Source organism: Hoplias malabaricus, chromosome 14 (genome assembly GCF_029633855.1).
Source record: "Hoplias malabaricus isolate fHopMal1 chromosome 14, fHopMal1.hap1, whole genome shotgun sequence".
Lineage (NCBI taxonomy): Eukaryota > Metazoa > Chordata > Actinopteri > Characiformes > Erythrinidae > Hoplias > Hoplias malabaricus.
In genome coordinates, this window is record NC_089813.1 from 8,761,540 (window position 1) to 8,778,053 (window position 16,514).

General features: G+C 42.4%; 1 protein-coding gene across 1 annotated transcript in view; it reads right to left on the minus strand.

The window, feature by feature from the left end:
* Window positions 1-16,514, minus strand: part of pdlim2 (PDZ and LIM domain 2 (mystique)) — a 75,586-nt gene that overhangs the window by 52,016 nt on the left and 7,056 nt on the right. Inside the window, exons 2-3 of the mRNA XM_066644443.1 lie at window positions 8,030-8,161; window positions 4,572-4,723 (exon numbers count right to left, since the gene is read on the minus strand). Of these exons, the coding sequence (XP_066500540.1) occupies window positions 4,572-4,723; window positions 8,030-8,125 (248 nt within the window). The 5' untranslated portion in view covers window positions 8,126-8,161. The remainder of the gene's footprint in view (window positions 1-4,571; window positions 4,724-8,029; window positions 8,162-16,514) is intronic.

Sequence of the window (16,514 nt, forward strand, 5' to 3'; positions counted from 1 at the left end):
TATGTAAAATATAATAAAATGACAATTTTTAATACAATACAACTGTTGCCATAAAATGACAAAGAATTATACATTACACAAAAATGTATCTGTACACCTAATATATCTGGATAATTTAGTATTCTGAAAGTGGTTAATTTGGGCCTATGCTTTGGTTTTCTCTGTATTTTTGTTAATATTTGTGTGTGATATTTATCACAAATTTCATATCAAATGCATCAACAACCACAAACTGTGCTACACTAACTAAAATGTGCCAGACGAGCATTTACGTGATGGCACAAGATGAGGTTAAACAGAACAAAACAAACCCAAGGAAAGCAGACAAATAAACACAAAGGAACCTCTACTAACGAACGCCTACACTAACGAACTTTCCAAGATACAAACCGGGCATTTGAATATTTTTTGCCTCCACCAATGAACTATGACTCTAGAAATGAACCCAAGCCTCCGCTGAGCCGGCGCCTGGAAATGGCCACTGACCCCAATCGGCGAGTCTCCCAGCGCCCAGACTTGAGTGAGCTTTTAAGATTAGCAAATTGTAGCTTTAGCAATTTAGCATTAGTGTAAATAGCAGACATCGAAATTCGTGCTAAGTTAAACCGTATCTACGCTTCGTCTCCCCACATTCACCCACCTACTCTCTGTTATTCCACCCACCCCCCACCTCCCGTCATACAGCCAGTGCCTGTGTTACTCCTCCAGCCAGTCGTCACGTCTTCAAGGTAGCGATGTGTAACCACTTACAACTTTATTTTATTACTGTTACCACTGTATTACTCTTTTATTTTTAGTAATGATATACGTATTTTTTTACTAAATTTGAGAATGTAAACATATATCCGTGCAAAAAGGGTGACTTTCGGGGTAGGGGCTGGAAATTGCTTTTCCATTATTTTAAATGGGGAAAATTGACTCGAGAAAAACTTTTCTACTTACGAACCGGGTCACGGAACGGATCAAGTTCGTAGATAGAGGTTCCACTGTACTCTTGGGTTGTGGTGAAGATAGACTCATTGTAATTTAAAGGAACATGCACTGAAACTGACTGTTCTGAAGGTTGCTGTGAAGGTTGATCCTTGTGGTATTTTGACCAAAACACATAACAGATGTGTTACGTACCAGAACAGTGTTCACTTGGGAGTATAAAATAACGATAAATGGATCAAATACATGAAAAGATATCAATTTCACATATTGTATGCAGTTTAACATTCTCATCATACTTGCCCCTTTTACCGAGCACGGCCCCCTCAGAGGAGGGCTACAGAGTGCAAAACATATGCATGGCAGTGTAACATCAAAAGCAGCAGGCTCAGAACCAGCTGCCTCTACGGACAGGGTCGATTAATACCCTTCCCCGTGGCAATGGCTGATCAGCCACGCTGCATGCTCATCTGGGCCATTAGAGATGCTGCCCTTCACACAGTCCATCTGGTGGCACAGGTGGGAGAGGCCTGCATCTCACATTCCATGCCTTTTTGTTACTTCAGCTGCCAAAATATTGACGTACTATATTTAAGTTTTACGAACGTTGTTTTATTGTTAAGCACAGGGACACTCCTCATGCATTCCAGGATGGCATCATTGTCTGCCACACACACCCAAAACAAACTCCATCTCCTTTCCCACGTTAGGCTGGGCACCACCTACTGCGATACTGCTCCTATTCTTTTTCTGTGGGCATGACCTTACCAACCATAGTGGCTCTCTCAGTTTATTCTGAGACCCTTCCCACTGCCACTCGTAGACGAAGGCAAACAGGGCGACTATTGTCACGAGCAGTTCCCCAAAAACGTGACTGGGGGCTGCTCACCAACCTGGTTCAGGCAGTGCCTCATCTGGCAAACTTACACAGGAGTCATGGTTGCAACCACAGGGTTTCACTATAAACACCTCCACAAATGACTGCCAGACCACGATTCCAGCTACTGCCATCTCTTACCATGGTTTTCACCCTGGAAGGAGTACCCCCCACCCTTCTCTCAAAGGTGTGGGCCAAATATGGCTGCGATTACAGGCTCAGAATCTCAGCTAACGGACTAATAGCCAGCAGTTCAGGAGTCTGTTGCTGGGAAATGTTAAGTGAGCAGCTCGGTGACGCAGGTTTATGTACGCCAGTTGTTTGTTAAATGTTACGGCTAATGTGCAGCTAATTGAACCAATCTGGGGCAGTTCTCAAGCCCTGTGGTGCTACACCAGGATCCTGGACAAAGCCAATGCCATTGTTCATCCACAGCACATATCTTAAGGCATTATTTGGGCTTGATGGAAAGTGAAAGGAAGCTGATGCTTGCGATTCAGACCAGCTACTTATCTGCTACGGTGGCAGGTATCAACGTTTTGTGTGGTATTTTTCCCCAGTGTATGTTTGCTCTATGGTTACAGGTTACACCCTGGACAAGTCAGTGTGGCCCTACTACACACAATGTAGACCTACCTGGTGTGTTTGGCTAACTGTAGGCCAGTTTGACTGCTCATACTGGTATTTATCTCTTACCTGGGCTCTGGCAATCAGTAAGAAATCTAAAAAGCTGTTTACAAATGTAACTTAGGTTCTGTTAATTCCTTTCAGTTCTACAGTTCAACATTTCTTAGCAGATTCTAAATGGATATCTTCTGTGTGAAGAAGTTGTTTATATTAATGGTCGGTCAAAGGGTATGTCACCGTGTATGTTGACATAACAGCTGGACCTATGGGCAGGTCAGTGCTTTGTGCTCCGCCTTGCAGTAAACCAGAATTCCTAGAACCATAGTCGTAACCAGAGATTTACTGGTCAAAATGACAACTGACAACAATAGCAGCATAGGCCTCGGCCAAAGGCCCTTCGCCTTCCCTATGGGGGCATTTAAGGTCGCAGGAAGAGCTTGTGAAGCTGTAGACAATGATCTATACAAAACAAAGCCAACAAAAATATTTAGTGTCAGTGAAAACTGGGTGGTGTTAAACCACTGGCAAAATAAGTAAATTTATATGATGTTTAGGGATGGGCCACTTATTTCACACAGTCACACTGTCTCAGAAATAAACAGGGTATATGGTATTACTGCAGGGGCAATGATTTACTTTTAAGTTAAGACATCTAGAAGACTAGGGTGGGCCACTGGGCTTGTTGGGTTAGTGGCTCATTACATTTCAGTTCCAAAGTCTATATGTTCTATGCAAATATGTTTTGCTAAAATGTCATTGCTCTTTAAAAGGGGAGTCATTGCATTATTATGCTCTTGAATTCTAACAATATCAGTGGCATAAAATGGCCCTAAAATTACAATCATTTAATTTATCGTAATTATTACTAGAACAATTTAAAAATTAGCTATCATTACACTTTTAAATGCACATTAAATGAGTTGATTTGGCAATGGACTGACCACACAGACGGAGAACAGGAAATGGCCACACGGGACATGGTATAAATTTGGAAATACCGTCCTCATTTTGAGATCATACAGTATTACGGATATACCACCCAACCATACTGGTGTTACACCTGCAGTCCTCATCATGCGATCATCTGCATTGAAAAGGTACAAACCATTTACACACCTTTCTGATAAAAATAATGGTGGCAAGTGCAGAAGTTGAACCCTGTACAAACCTGAAAGGGTAGGACAGGCAAATCTACACAGTCATCCACAGAAACACAAAAGCACATACTGCACAAGGGTGCAACTGTCCACACAGTGTTGTTTCTGGACTGATCTGAGACGTGAAGTCAGCTGGGAAATATTCGCAGACATGTACACCAACGGGAAGTACAAGTGTATGTAGTATGGTGAGTTTGTATGGCAACAGTTATGTAAACTATATACCATGCTTTATATACAACCAGTGTGTTTATGTGTGTATGTCCCTGCTATTCTAATAGATGTATATTTTCATACAGGTGCCCGAGTGTGTGTGTGTGTGTGTCTCTGTCTGTCTGCCAGGAGAAATACCACAGTGTACCACATGTATAAGCTCATTGTCAAAAAGGAAAACAAGCAAAGGAAGGCTCTATAAAAAAATGCCATAGAACTTCCAAAACTCAATTGTTCCAATTCCTGGGAGGGGTAACTGCAGACGGGAGTTTCTCTCATGACTAAATAGAATAAGAACCTGACTCAAGAGGAGCGTTTGCACCATCAAGTGCTACACTTGGGTGATTAATGTTCTAATCTTAGCACTCGGCAATGCTTCAGAGTTCAAAAAAAAAAAGAGACACTAAAAACGGTCGAGCCACCTCTGGATCCAACCAGACAGAAAACAGTATGTGAGACAAGGCGAAGTAGGCCAGATTCACTTAAATATGCCATGTTTCAGCACTGTTCCACGGTGTAACAGTTTGTCAGTGTACTGGACACCCGCCTTCGAGTCTGATGCTGAGTCACAGTCTGCGCTTTAAGGAACGCTCAATTGGACGGGTGTCTGGGCATGATCAGACTCGTCAACACAGTTATTGATAACATCGCTGTGTTTTTTAATTAAGAAACACATCTGGGTCTGGGAACATTCTTTGGATGTTCATGCAAGCTTTGGTACATTGGTTTCATCTGTGTTTTATAGATAGATAAATGTGGTGTTTTACCTCTCCACTAGCAGCTGCAGCTGTGTCTTGCAGTTCTTGATTTTGTTCTGCGCCTCCACGTTCAGCATGTCACCGGTGTTTTCTCCATTTATTTCCATAATGATATCACCCGGTTGGAGACGAGCCATCTCGGCTTTACTGCCAGCGTTCACCTGGAGACAAACACGGTTGACCGATTACAACACAAACAGTCCTTAAGAACATGTCGCTAGGTTAACCGTCCTATCACAAAAGAGACTATGAGAACCTTAGAGACCCTTGCTGCAAACTGGTGTGTAGATACTAGACGTAATTATAAAAACTAGTATTAATAATTACATACATCAGCCCTTATATAAAGTGATTGAAACATTCGTCCTTGCCCGACTGCTCTGATGAAGGCTGTGAGCACTCAAACGTAGCACCAACAAGCCTTTACATGAGTAAAAAACCAAGACACTCAAGATCAGAGAAGCCACAAAATGGCATCGTAATGAGATGCAGAAGCGATCACATTCTCACACACACCACAAAAAAACCCCAACACAGGACGACATTGACTTCTTAAGAACTAACTCAACAAAAGCAGCTCTTCTGAGTCTGAAGTACCAGTTACACTCCACTCAATCTCCTTTAGTCACCCCATTAGAACTGAGAGAAAGGAAACTAGCATTTCTCTCCCTCTCCAAACCCCCCCCCCTCCCCAAAATAAAATGAGAGTGCTCCAAACATCAATGTTGTTGTGTTAGGTTCCCCATCGTCATGTGCACTGAAAGTAGAGGGAGCAAAAGGTGTCATGTCTGGGGGTCCACTCGAATGGCAATTAACAGTCTCCACGGAGACCCACAATAGAGCGTGCCTTGTCCAATCAGACCATGGCTCATTTCACACAGACTAAGGATGCCCCTTCTACTATTCAGTATACATGACCACAGAAGAGGGAATGATCACAGAGAGAGAGAGAGAGAGAGAGAAGGAACCAGACATTATTAAAGAGAGAGGTGGTGAGAAACAGACAGACATCCACTGACCCACTGAGAAAAGGAAAGAAAAAGAGGGGAGGCAGGGAGTTAGGCAAATGTACCCATGCCAGCCTCTCACCCCTTCAGCTCGCCCTGTTTCAATATGCGTCCCATTGGGAGAAACTAAAGAGCCTAAGGGAAGCCTACGACCATGCTGCTCACTTCTGTGCTGTTCCCTTCAGTGAAGTTCACTTTAGTCTGTATTCCCTTGTTTACAGCACTGTCTCATATGATGACACTGGGGTTGTAACAGAACTCTCCTGGGATTTTTAAAGTTTTGTGGTATGCTACGATGTGTATACAACATAAAGCCATTTATCCCTTCTGACTGCAAATCACGCCTTAAAGGGGACATATTATACCCCCTTCACACAAGTCAAAACAGGTCGCTGGGGTCTGCACCCAAAACTTGTTAGACACATGTTCTGGAACATCAGGAGCTTCAGAACAGAAGGAGAACATACATTTGGCTTTACACAGTATAATAAATCAACAAAGTCTTGCATTATTAAAATAGTTTCAGAACTTTAAAAAGGGACAAATTACACAATTTTTACAAAGGTGAACAGTTCTGGGGCCTTAATGAAATGTCCAAAATATGATTCGGCCAGGGGCGGAACGGTGGTGCAGCAGGAAGTGTTGCAGTCACACAGCTCCAGGGACCTGAAGGTTGTGGGTTTGATACCCGCTCCAGGTGACTGTCTGTGAGGAGTGTGGTGTGTTCTCCCTGTGTCTGTGTGGGTTTCCTCCGGGTGAGTGTCTGTGAGGAGTGTGGTGTGTTCTCCCTGTGTCTGCGTGGGTTTCCTCCAGGTTACTGTGAGGTGTGTGGTGAGTTCTCCCTGTGTCTGCGTGGGTTTCCTCCAGGTTACTGTGAGGTGTGTGGTGAGTTCTCCCTGTGTCTGCGTGGGTTTCCTCCAGGTTACTGTGAGGAGTGTGGTGTGTTCTCCCTGTGTCTGCTTGGGTTTCCTCCGGGTGACTGTCTGTGAGGAGTGTGGTGTGTTCTCCCTGTGTCTGCGTGGGTTTCCTCTGGGTGCTTCGGTTTCCTCCCACAGTCCAAAAACACACGTTGGTAGGTGGATTGGTGACTCAAAAGTGACCGTAGGTGTGAGTGAATGTGTGTGTGTCTGTGTTGCCCTTTGAAGGACTGGCGCCCCCTCCAGGGTGTATTCCCGCCTTGTGTCCTATGACTCTGGACCCACTGTGACCCTGAACTGGATAAGGGTTACAGGTAATGAATCAATGAATGAATGAATGATTTGGCCAAAATACCTCAAAAGAACAGGCACCAGAGCAGCGCCCCCACCACCCCCCAAAAAACATTAATAAATAAACAAACAATTAATAAACACATAATACAACGAAAGTCCTAAGAACAGTGTCATTATTTTCCTCCTAACTTCTTAAGTTCTGACATCAGGCTCCAAGCTGGTACTGGCGTCACTGAAGGAACAGTCACTGACAAAAGAATGCCAGCAGTGGTTCAGAAAAGCTACTTTAAAACTGAGGTTTTGGGTCCGTGACAAAAATGTCAGCGTTTCAAGTTAACGTGGACACGAAGCAATAAGAGAAGCTTGTGGCTCAAGCTGTAAAACCTATTTTTAATCGTGTTTAGAATCTAACGAGTTTCAGATTAGAACTGAAATAAACCCAAACACCAATAAAGTCAAAAGAGAACATATTATCTCCCTTTTTACCACATGTGAACAGTTCTAGGGCTTTAATGGAACATCTGCGAGCCGCTTTGGCCCAAATACCACAAGGATCAAACACCACAGCAGCATTGTCCTCTTCTATGACAGCCAGTTCCAGCATCTGTTTCTTTAAAAGGAGAAAAAGCCAGTGCTCAGTTCAGCACAAGATTCCAGGAGTCAGGAGCAAGGAGCAGAAGCTCTGTTTTTTTTTTTTTTTAGCTATTTTCACTCAGTTCTCTTTCTTCTTGAATGAGAAGGAAAAGTACTTAAGGAAAGTACTTGCTTTTGTTGATTGGCCAATACAATAAAGAAAACAAAGCTCCTGTAACATCGGCTTCAATGCCAAACGCCAGCTTTAAGTACAGTGGTAGTTTTCCACAGGACATTGTTTGTTAAAGTATGCTCCTAACAGTAGCTAACTCTGCTGTGGTACAATGGGGATATCCTCGTTTAGAGCCATGCTGCCTGTAAAGGACCCCCTCTCGCCAATTTACTCCAAGTCTCATACCGCTGCCTGTTTATGAAGAACACTGTAGTCACGTCCTCCACTTGTATATGCAGACTTCCACTTCCCGCCCCCTCCCCCCCAACACTTCAACAGACTAAGAAAAATATATCTTGTAAAATGGAACACAATGGCATGACCATTAGAGAGATATTTTCCCCTTTCTGTAATCAAGGGGCTTCCTCTCCAGCCAGTCAGCGCTAGTTTGGTTACAGTGGCAAATTGAAAATAAATAGGAAATAGTGCCAGAAAAAAAATTACCTTAGAGACTGTTATGGCCTTCTTGAAGTCCCGCCCACCAGATATTCTGAAGCCCCAGGGAGATGGGCCAGTCAGGTTCACGGAGAAAGCCATCATGTGACCACAGGCCGCTGTCTAATGCCGTCCGGAGCCCTGCAGGAGAAGGTGTGAGAGGAAGAGAGACATTTTTGTCAAGTTCTAGTTGACGTTGGCATGAGCCCTCACAGATCCGTTTCACAGACTTTCCATTTCCCAGATTCACTCGCAGCTGAATAAGTGTAAAAAACCCATCACTGCTGCTTTCAGCAGCTTTCATCCACTTTCACATGACAGTGGCTCAAATACGCTGACCGCGTCTAACAGGATTCAAAGGAATTTGAGAGCCAGAAAAACAGCACATGACTGACATTAGTGGGAGAGCCTTCTAAAGTCACGAAGCATGAATGTTCAAAATGTCAAATTAGAAAGAAGAGTGAACCCATTCTGATGAACATGAAGAAATATGACCGGAATGTCAAATCACTTTGTTGTGCTTCCTTATAAACATGGAGTGTTGCACTTACCTGTAGAACTAGATCTAGTTAACACCGGGTTGAGAGACCGCATGGTCAGGATTTACAGATAAATGTTGGCAAAAATCCCATTCAGCTGAATGACAAACTTGTTTAGAGTCACAATGTAAATGTGGAGTTTCCAGTTCAAAAGTGTTCCAGTAAAATGTTACGAATGCAACTATGAACTTCACTTGAAACTGTTAATGTAGTTCAAACTGTGTGCTACAATTTGATTAGAACTGGTTGCAGTAAGTGCTACCAAACATTTTATTATAATTTCTTTATTGATTTGTGTGGCTACACACTTTTCTACCAATTTGTGGGCAAAATATAGACGTCATTTGAGGGAACGTCGGTCAGTATCCCATTTACGCTCAACTCCGCTGATTTCTTATTGGTCATAACGCTGCTCATCACCGAGGCAACCTCCCAACTTGAAAAAGCCGCAACAAACCTAACCGGCAGAAAAGCGGTTAGTCTCTCACCACTTGTCACCAGGGTGGTCTGGTCAAAGCCACAATAGTGCCCAACTAGCTCCAGTTGCGATGAACCCAATACACAAAAAGGCCTGCATTACATCTGATTATCACTAGCACATGTTGTGCTGAGAATGCACTGACAGCGCTGGCTCCCGAGTGATGCATGGCTGTGGTCAGTGGAGACAACAGCAGGAGACAAGACACTACAGCCCCCAGCATGCGTTTAGCATGAAGCATGAACTGGAACAGCTTCAAAAACCAAGGAGGATAAAGATGCAGTTGTGGACTAATGAGCGCCGATGATCTGCATCCTGTACATTCGGTCTACTTAATCAAACCAGGACTAAGCACTACCACAAAAAACAGCCCAATGTTTTTCTTTAACAAAACAATGCATAGTATTTTCTGATCATATTGATTTAGCTGATTCATGCTGGCGTGTACTTGCATTAATATGGAGGAGGAGAAGAAGCAGAATAAGCAGTAGAAATAATTCTACTTGTACAACCATTAGGGGACAATTAGGGTGTTTTCAGACTAGCGCTTTTTTCCGGACCCTGGTGCGCTTGCTCCGTGGGTTCTGTACATTTGGCCAAGCACTGTTTCTGAGCATCAGTCTTTGATCCATTGGAAGATGAGGGAGTTTCACTGCTGTAGGTGTGGAAGCGTTTGCCTACCGCACTTTCATAGAACAGGAGCAATATTACTGTAATAGAATCACATTGTAATAGAAACATTTCTTTGCAGCAGCTTCGGCACGGCACTGTGTCTTAAAGGGCTGTTCCTCACCACTTGACTGTTTGCATCCATGGAAAACAATGCAACAAAGCAAACAGAAGAAGCTTCTTCCAACCGTTACACGCAAGCTCCACAAACCCAAGCAGTGGGCAGCCATTGCATCTGGGGAACAGTTGGAGGTTCGGTTGCTTGCTTGAGGGTTCTTCAGTGGTGGATGTTGAGGGAGGAGTCATCTCTGTTCCCTCACTGCCCCCCCCACACCCCTTCTGTTTAACCTTTGGTCGTATCTTGGGGGCAGCCAAGCCTAAAGTCTAGATCGCCGAACACTGTTCCAAAGCCTCACTCACTAAAGTCAATCAATCTTAAATGTCTCTAGCCTCAAGCCAAAACAGCAGGCCACATTTTAAGCCTCAGCTCAACCTCTTGGCATTAAGCACTTCAGTCCACACCTTCTTGTCAAAATCAGATTACTCCACGGCTGTTCTGAAGTCTGCTGTGATTCAATTTCAGCTGATATTAATGACACAGAGATATGATGTAACTTAAACCTTGTTTAAACAAAATCCAAGTGTCATGTTTAAAAACACTGGGGCTGGAGTTTAATTCAGAACATGTCTAATATGAAAATACAGGGCTTTGCCATGCTTTTGTTGCTCGTCTGTATTATTTCCACACGGCATGTCCAACATTTCCACCACAATCTGCTCATTAAAAAAGCAAAACATAGCTTTTCTACCACATATGGCTCATTTTTGAGGCAGGGAATAATATGAATCCAGAAACATTTCTGCAGCTCCAGTAAGTCTGTCTCAAAAAGAATGTACTAAAGCCAGTACATTTAATTCTCTGGCAGAACCACGCTTTGAAAAAGCCTCAATATTTTAAAAATAATTTATAATTTTTTTTTTTGGAAAGCCATATTTCAACGGCAGAGGACAGTCTAAAAAGCTAAGCACCATCACGTGTCGCTGGTGAAACTATGTAGCCAACGGCAAAAACATGCCTGGACTCTGATAAGTCTTTTCAGAAATGCAGACGAGTGGCCCAGGGTCAATCCACCGCTGATAAACCAGTGATCAGTGATAGTGTCTTAACCATCAGTGTCAACTAATCCATAAAACAAAAACGGGGACGCAGCCTAATACTATACTGAATATTCGATGTGCTAGTTTAAATAGTGAGAGTTTGAAAGGCTAGCAAAAAAAAAAAATTACATGCTACGCTATTTTTTTTACTAACAGCAGGATGTTATGAGCTGTTGCTATGACAACACACGTCACACTAAGCTACATCGCTTTTGGCTGTTTTCCTTCATAGACTGAAACTCCTATCTCCCTCCACACTGCGTAGTGCACAGTGTAGGTGATAAAATAATAGGTTCTGTTTACAACAGGGCATTTTATGTCAGATAATGTCAATAAAAGGTACCACCTCGACTAACCGATTTTCTACGGGAAACCCTGCTCAGCATAAGCTTCATGACCCTCTGTCTAATTAGTGCACCGTCTGTGTGTAGTTTTAGAGCTGTTCAATATCTGTGGAGTGAATTACAAAAGGGGGTAGTGCACTGAGCCACAATTTTCCATACATTCCCACTGGTTTGTGGAGCAAAGGTGTAACTATATTACACACACAAATACTACAGAGAATTAGTATTAAGAGCAAAATTGGGACGCAGCTTAGTGTTTAAAATAAATTAACAACACGGTCAAGTGCTAAGTGCTTTCCATATCTGATCCCTTCAATGACCGTTTTTCTTCCTCGTTCCTTTATCCAACTGAGTTAGACAAGACTTGTAGGTATGTACAACGCAAGACTGATAGCAATAAGAACTTCCTCATTTCACCTTATCAGTAAAACATTCTTAAGACCTACTTAAAAAAATTTCAATAGAGGGTATTTTTTGTTGTTGTTGTTTTTAATTATAAATGTGTATGAACTAATTGATGTATTGACTAAATGTGTATGAACATGGAGTTGAACTAATTTTAACCTCACCTACAAGAACATCAAAATCAATTTAGGAGATTGTTTCTTGTGTTCATTCATTCATTCATTCATTCATCTTCTGTAACAGGTTTATCCTGAGTCCAAAGGCTAACCCAAAATCTTTGGGCACAAGACAATCAGAGTATCACACACTCACCCATTCACTTATACAGCCACCTTAAAAATCCAGTGTTTGGACTGTGAAAGGAAACCAGAGCACCCAGAAGAAACCCATGCAGACACAGGGAGAACACAACAAACTTCTCACAAACAATGACACGAAGCAGGAACTAAACCCACAATCCCAGGACCCTAGTGACACAATAGAAGACTTTGAAAAGACAGAATTCGGACACGTTCTCACATCTACCCGCGATGCCTGAAATTACTTTTTACTTCAAATCTTGCAGGTATTTGCTTGAGCTAAAAATGTATGACAATATTAAAAACATGGTTGATTTTGTTGGGACTAGACAAGTCAAGCCAAGAAAAAAACAAAAAAAGAGAGAGTTAAGACAGCTCTCCTGACCACTTTACACCAATCGATGGAGATCTTTCCAAACTCACATGATTTTATTCCAACACTGGAAACATCTGCGATTGAGAAATCCCTTGAAAAGTCGCCGGCGTCAGTTGTTGGCCAAACTATGTTGGCTCTGTCCTTCAGGTAACCTCTCATAAGAAACGTTATGCTATGGCACAAGAAACCTAATCAATATGCAAACACTGATAGCACACGTTCAGCGACCACTCTTCAAAGGTTATCTCTAACTTTCAAAAGCAACTGTCAACAGGTAACTCTTTCACTGCGAGTGCTGCCATTAGATTCAAAAAGGAAAAAGATGTTTTTAAAAAGGCATGTTTTGAGTTTAAAGACATTGTAAGTGATGAAATGCATTTTCAGCTTTGTTCACTGTACTTTATTCAAGCCTGGCTTCACAGGATTACAGAGTTTCAAAATATCAAAATGTTTACTTGAAAAGGGTGTTCTATGAACATGGAATAAGACTGAGGTCTCAAATTGTCTAATGATGTTTACGGAAGAATGGGACGGTGTTGACAACATGATGGATACGGAGAGGTTCCCATTGTAATGCAAGTCATGCTGAAAGCTAGGGAGTAATAAACATTGCCTGTGTACCTCTTATGGAATAGTTAAAGTATATATTTCCAGTCATTTTAAATAGGTCAAGAATTTTAATCCCAAAAAAAAAAAATCAAACCTTTCCCTTTAATTCAGCAAAATTTGGAAAGGACAACATGTATAAACAATGGCTTGAAAAGGCTGCTATCTTATTGCTATTGTAATCTGGGAAAAGGACAGCCCACTGCCCAGCTCAAACACTGCATACTAAAGTGACCAGATGGTTAATAGGCTCATTATATAAACTAGCCGACTAATAAAGGCAAGAATTTAAGGAATCTGGGGGCACAGACACAGTAGCATCAGGTCACTGTCTGTGTCTTGCTGCCCTGAATTTAATTTGCAGGAAGAAAAAAATAAAAAAATAAAAAAGGGAAGACGATGAACTCAGAGCTGAAACCACCACACATGCACATGTATGTCCCAGTTGAGGCTGTGTCGCTGTTACATTCTTTAAGTGCTTGGGTCAGGGAACGCATGCTTGCCCCCTTCATTAGCGCTCTTTAACAATTAGCAAGCCTTTACAAGCCTTTCCCTCGTTAAGGCTTTTTAATCACTGTGGCCTCAAGAGACTCTGGTTGATCCACATTGTGATTTGGCTTGGCGTAATCACAGGGGAAGGAGCCAGCCAGATTTCCACTCACAACCTCAATTAGTCCCAGCATCTTAGTCGGGATTCATTTCCCCATCCTCATCAAGGCAGAAAACTGATCTTAAAAGGGGGCATATGGAGAGAACAAAATTTAAATAAATACATGTCCAGTTCATGAACATTTAGAAAAAAAAAAGAGAATCAAGCAAAAATAGCTAAAATCCAGGGCTTCTAACACTCATTCCTGGGCTCTCGTTCTGAACTGAACTGTGACTTCTCTTTTAATTTTTACTTCTCATTTTTATTGTGATGTTACACTGACCTGTAATAGGCTCTAAAGAGGCTCTCGTTGTTACTTGGGCCTCAGCCCTGCAGAAACTACTCTATGTAACTTTTAGAGCGCAAGATATTTCTGTGCCGTGGGTAAAATTCAACCCTCTATCTCCAGCCGTCTTGATTTCTGCTACTCTCTTAGCAGGCATTAGCTCCTCATCACTCCAGAAACTGCAAAGGGTTCAGAATTCCGCCGCTTGTCTCCTCACTCACCACTTTACACCTGCCTCCTAAATCTTCACTACATCCTACAGCTCTAAATCCTTCTGCTCTTGCTCCTTTCCTACCTGTCTTTCTTCAACATTAAAAACCAAAGCTCACTCTCAGATCCTCTTCACATTTCCCACTACAAAACACCACAACTCTGGTGATCGAGCTTTCTCCAGACTTGCTTCACACCACTAGAACTCTCCCCCATCACACATCCATCATTTAGACTCGCTGTCTTTGTTCAAAGCAAACTTTAAATCACATCTGTTTTCTTTTTCATGTAACCGAGTATGTCCTGAATCTATTGTACCTCGGTTTATATCTTTCTCATGTAGGTTTTGTCAAATGCAACCAATTCCTAAAAAACACAAGACTACAGCAGACTACTCAATCACAACATATAATGCAGAGAGGGTGTTATAGCTTGGAAAGTGCCAACACTGTAGGCTCCTCTCACCCAACCCTAGTGGGAATATGCAGCTCATGGGAGCAGCTACCACAGGCGTCTAATGCAGTTCTGTTATTTGCTATTGTAATTTGCCTGGAGCCTTTTAATCCAATTTGACGAGAAGAGAAAGTGTGGAGAGTTGATGTGAAAATAGAAACCGCTGGGCTGACTTACAGCACTGAAGTATTTGCGCCACACAAATAAATGAAAGGTTTAGTGGAGTCTAGACCTTTTCCATGTTTAGATTTTTGCCTTTGTCCAAAGGCCAGCTGTTTGGGTTTCATCTGCTTCAGTGACTCGAGGGTGAGAGAAAGGAAACTGGAGGAGAGCTGTGCTTGGAAAACAGACCAAACCGTAATCAGATAACATATGTTTAAGGGCTGTGTGTATTGTGACACATCATAACAACAACAACACCAGGCCGGCTTACGAAAGGTCTGAGAAGTGTTAGGCCTATACTCATGAATGCGCTGTTCACATTATGGACAAGAGCTGAAATTCTAGGTTACTATGCTATTTTTTTTAGCAGGCATTCCACAGGAGTCGGATGCCAACACTTGCATAGTCTTCTAGAGCTTACCTATCCTTCCATAACAAAAGCTTAGCACTTAGCGCTTTCACTGAACTGGAAATACTGGTCCAATCTGGTCGAATTATGTCCAAAATGCTAACCATTTCTCACCTCACCCTCCTGACCTCACCTTACCAGTGGCAAGGAGGCAAAATAACTTGAATGTTTACAGAAGGGTGTACCTGCAACCATATTTATGAGCATTTTAACAACACACAAATGCCTCAGTGCAATGCAAAAGCTACACCCAAATACTGAAAAGTAAAATCAGCTACTGTGCAGACGCACCATTAGCCATAATCATTTCCAGTTTAAATGGTTAAAGGGGGCAGTGTTGATGAAGAGGTGGCACGGAATAGAGTGAGTCAGCGATGAAGAACAGACTGTGCCAGTCACAGAAATGTGAGTCAAGACCATCAAAGAGATTGAGCTTCCAGACAACGCCTAAAGGCCCATAATTTAAGACAGAAGTCCTCCAGTTCCCCAAGTCTCGCTGCATCTGAAGCACCATCCAGAATGAAGTGATTGGTGATTGCCAGCGTTTGGAAGATTAAAGGGAGCTTGACGAGCCAAATACTCAAACTCTTACAAGTCTGTGAGCATGTGCAAGACCAAAAGAGAGAGGCAAAGACACCTAGTAGAGCTGTTTGTGGAGCATTTTCACAGTCCTTCCAAGCTGCTGTTGGACTTGAGAAGTTCAGAGGGTTTCAGTAAAAAATGTCAGAATGTGTGAGATCCAAAACTGACAGTGCTGTGCTTTAGCAGTCACAACGGAATGACTTACAAACATTTAGTTTACTTCAGAGACGTTTGAAAATGTAGTTGTGTGCCATAACTTTGCCTGGTCACCATTTTTGGGCATCTACACATGCTGTTGGTTCTTCAAACTTCTTCTGTTTAGGCTGTTGGCTAAAATTTAAGAAGTGTTTCAGACAGAGGGCCATGAAAAAATGCTTGGAATCACCAGCCAACACTGGGCAAAGTCCATGTTCTTTAATGCCCCTCAGACCACGCATTTCCGTTACAGTAAACACTGTAAGAAAAGACGTCATTTCGAGGTTGAAGCATTGGAACTCTATGCAACACAAGCAGGTCTAGAAGGTTCAGGCGTACTGAAATAAACCCTTGATTTATGGAAACGTAGCAAAATATGACCCTCACTGATCCCTTTTTGAACACTTTTAATATAGCAATTTATTTTATACAGTCCGTAAGTCTAATCAGAGTCTAAACACCTTCAATAAAAGTAGTTGTCTTTATAGCGGTATCTGCAAAACTGAGCTTTAGGACTGAGCCATCTGGCTGTTGTTTAGAGACCAAGCACCAATGCAATCGCCAGTGACAACAAAACACTAGGATATTTACAGCTCATGGCAGCATTGTGGCAACAGAATTTTTGCCATGTCAATGATGGAGGCAACAAGACTTGAGAATGGTGCTTGAACTCT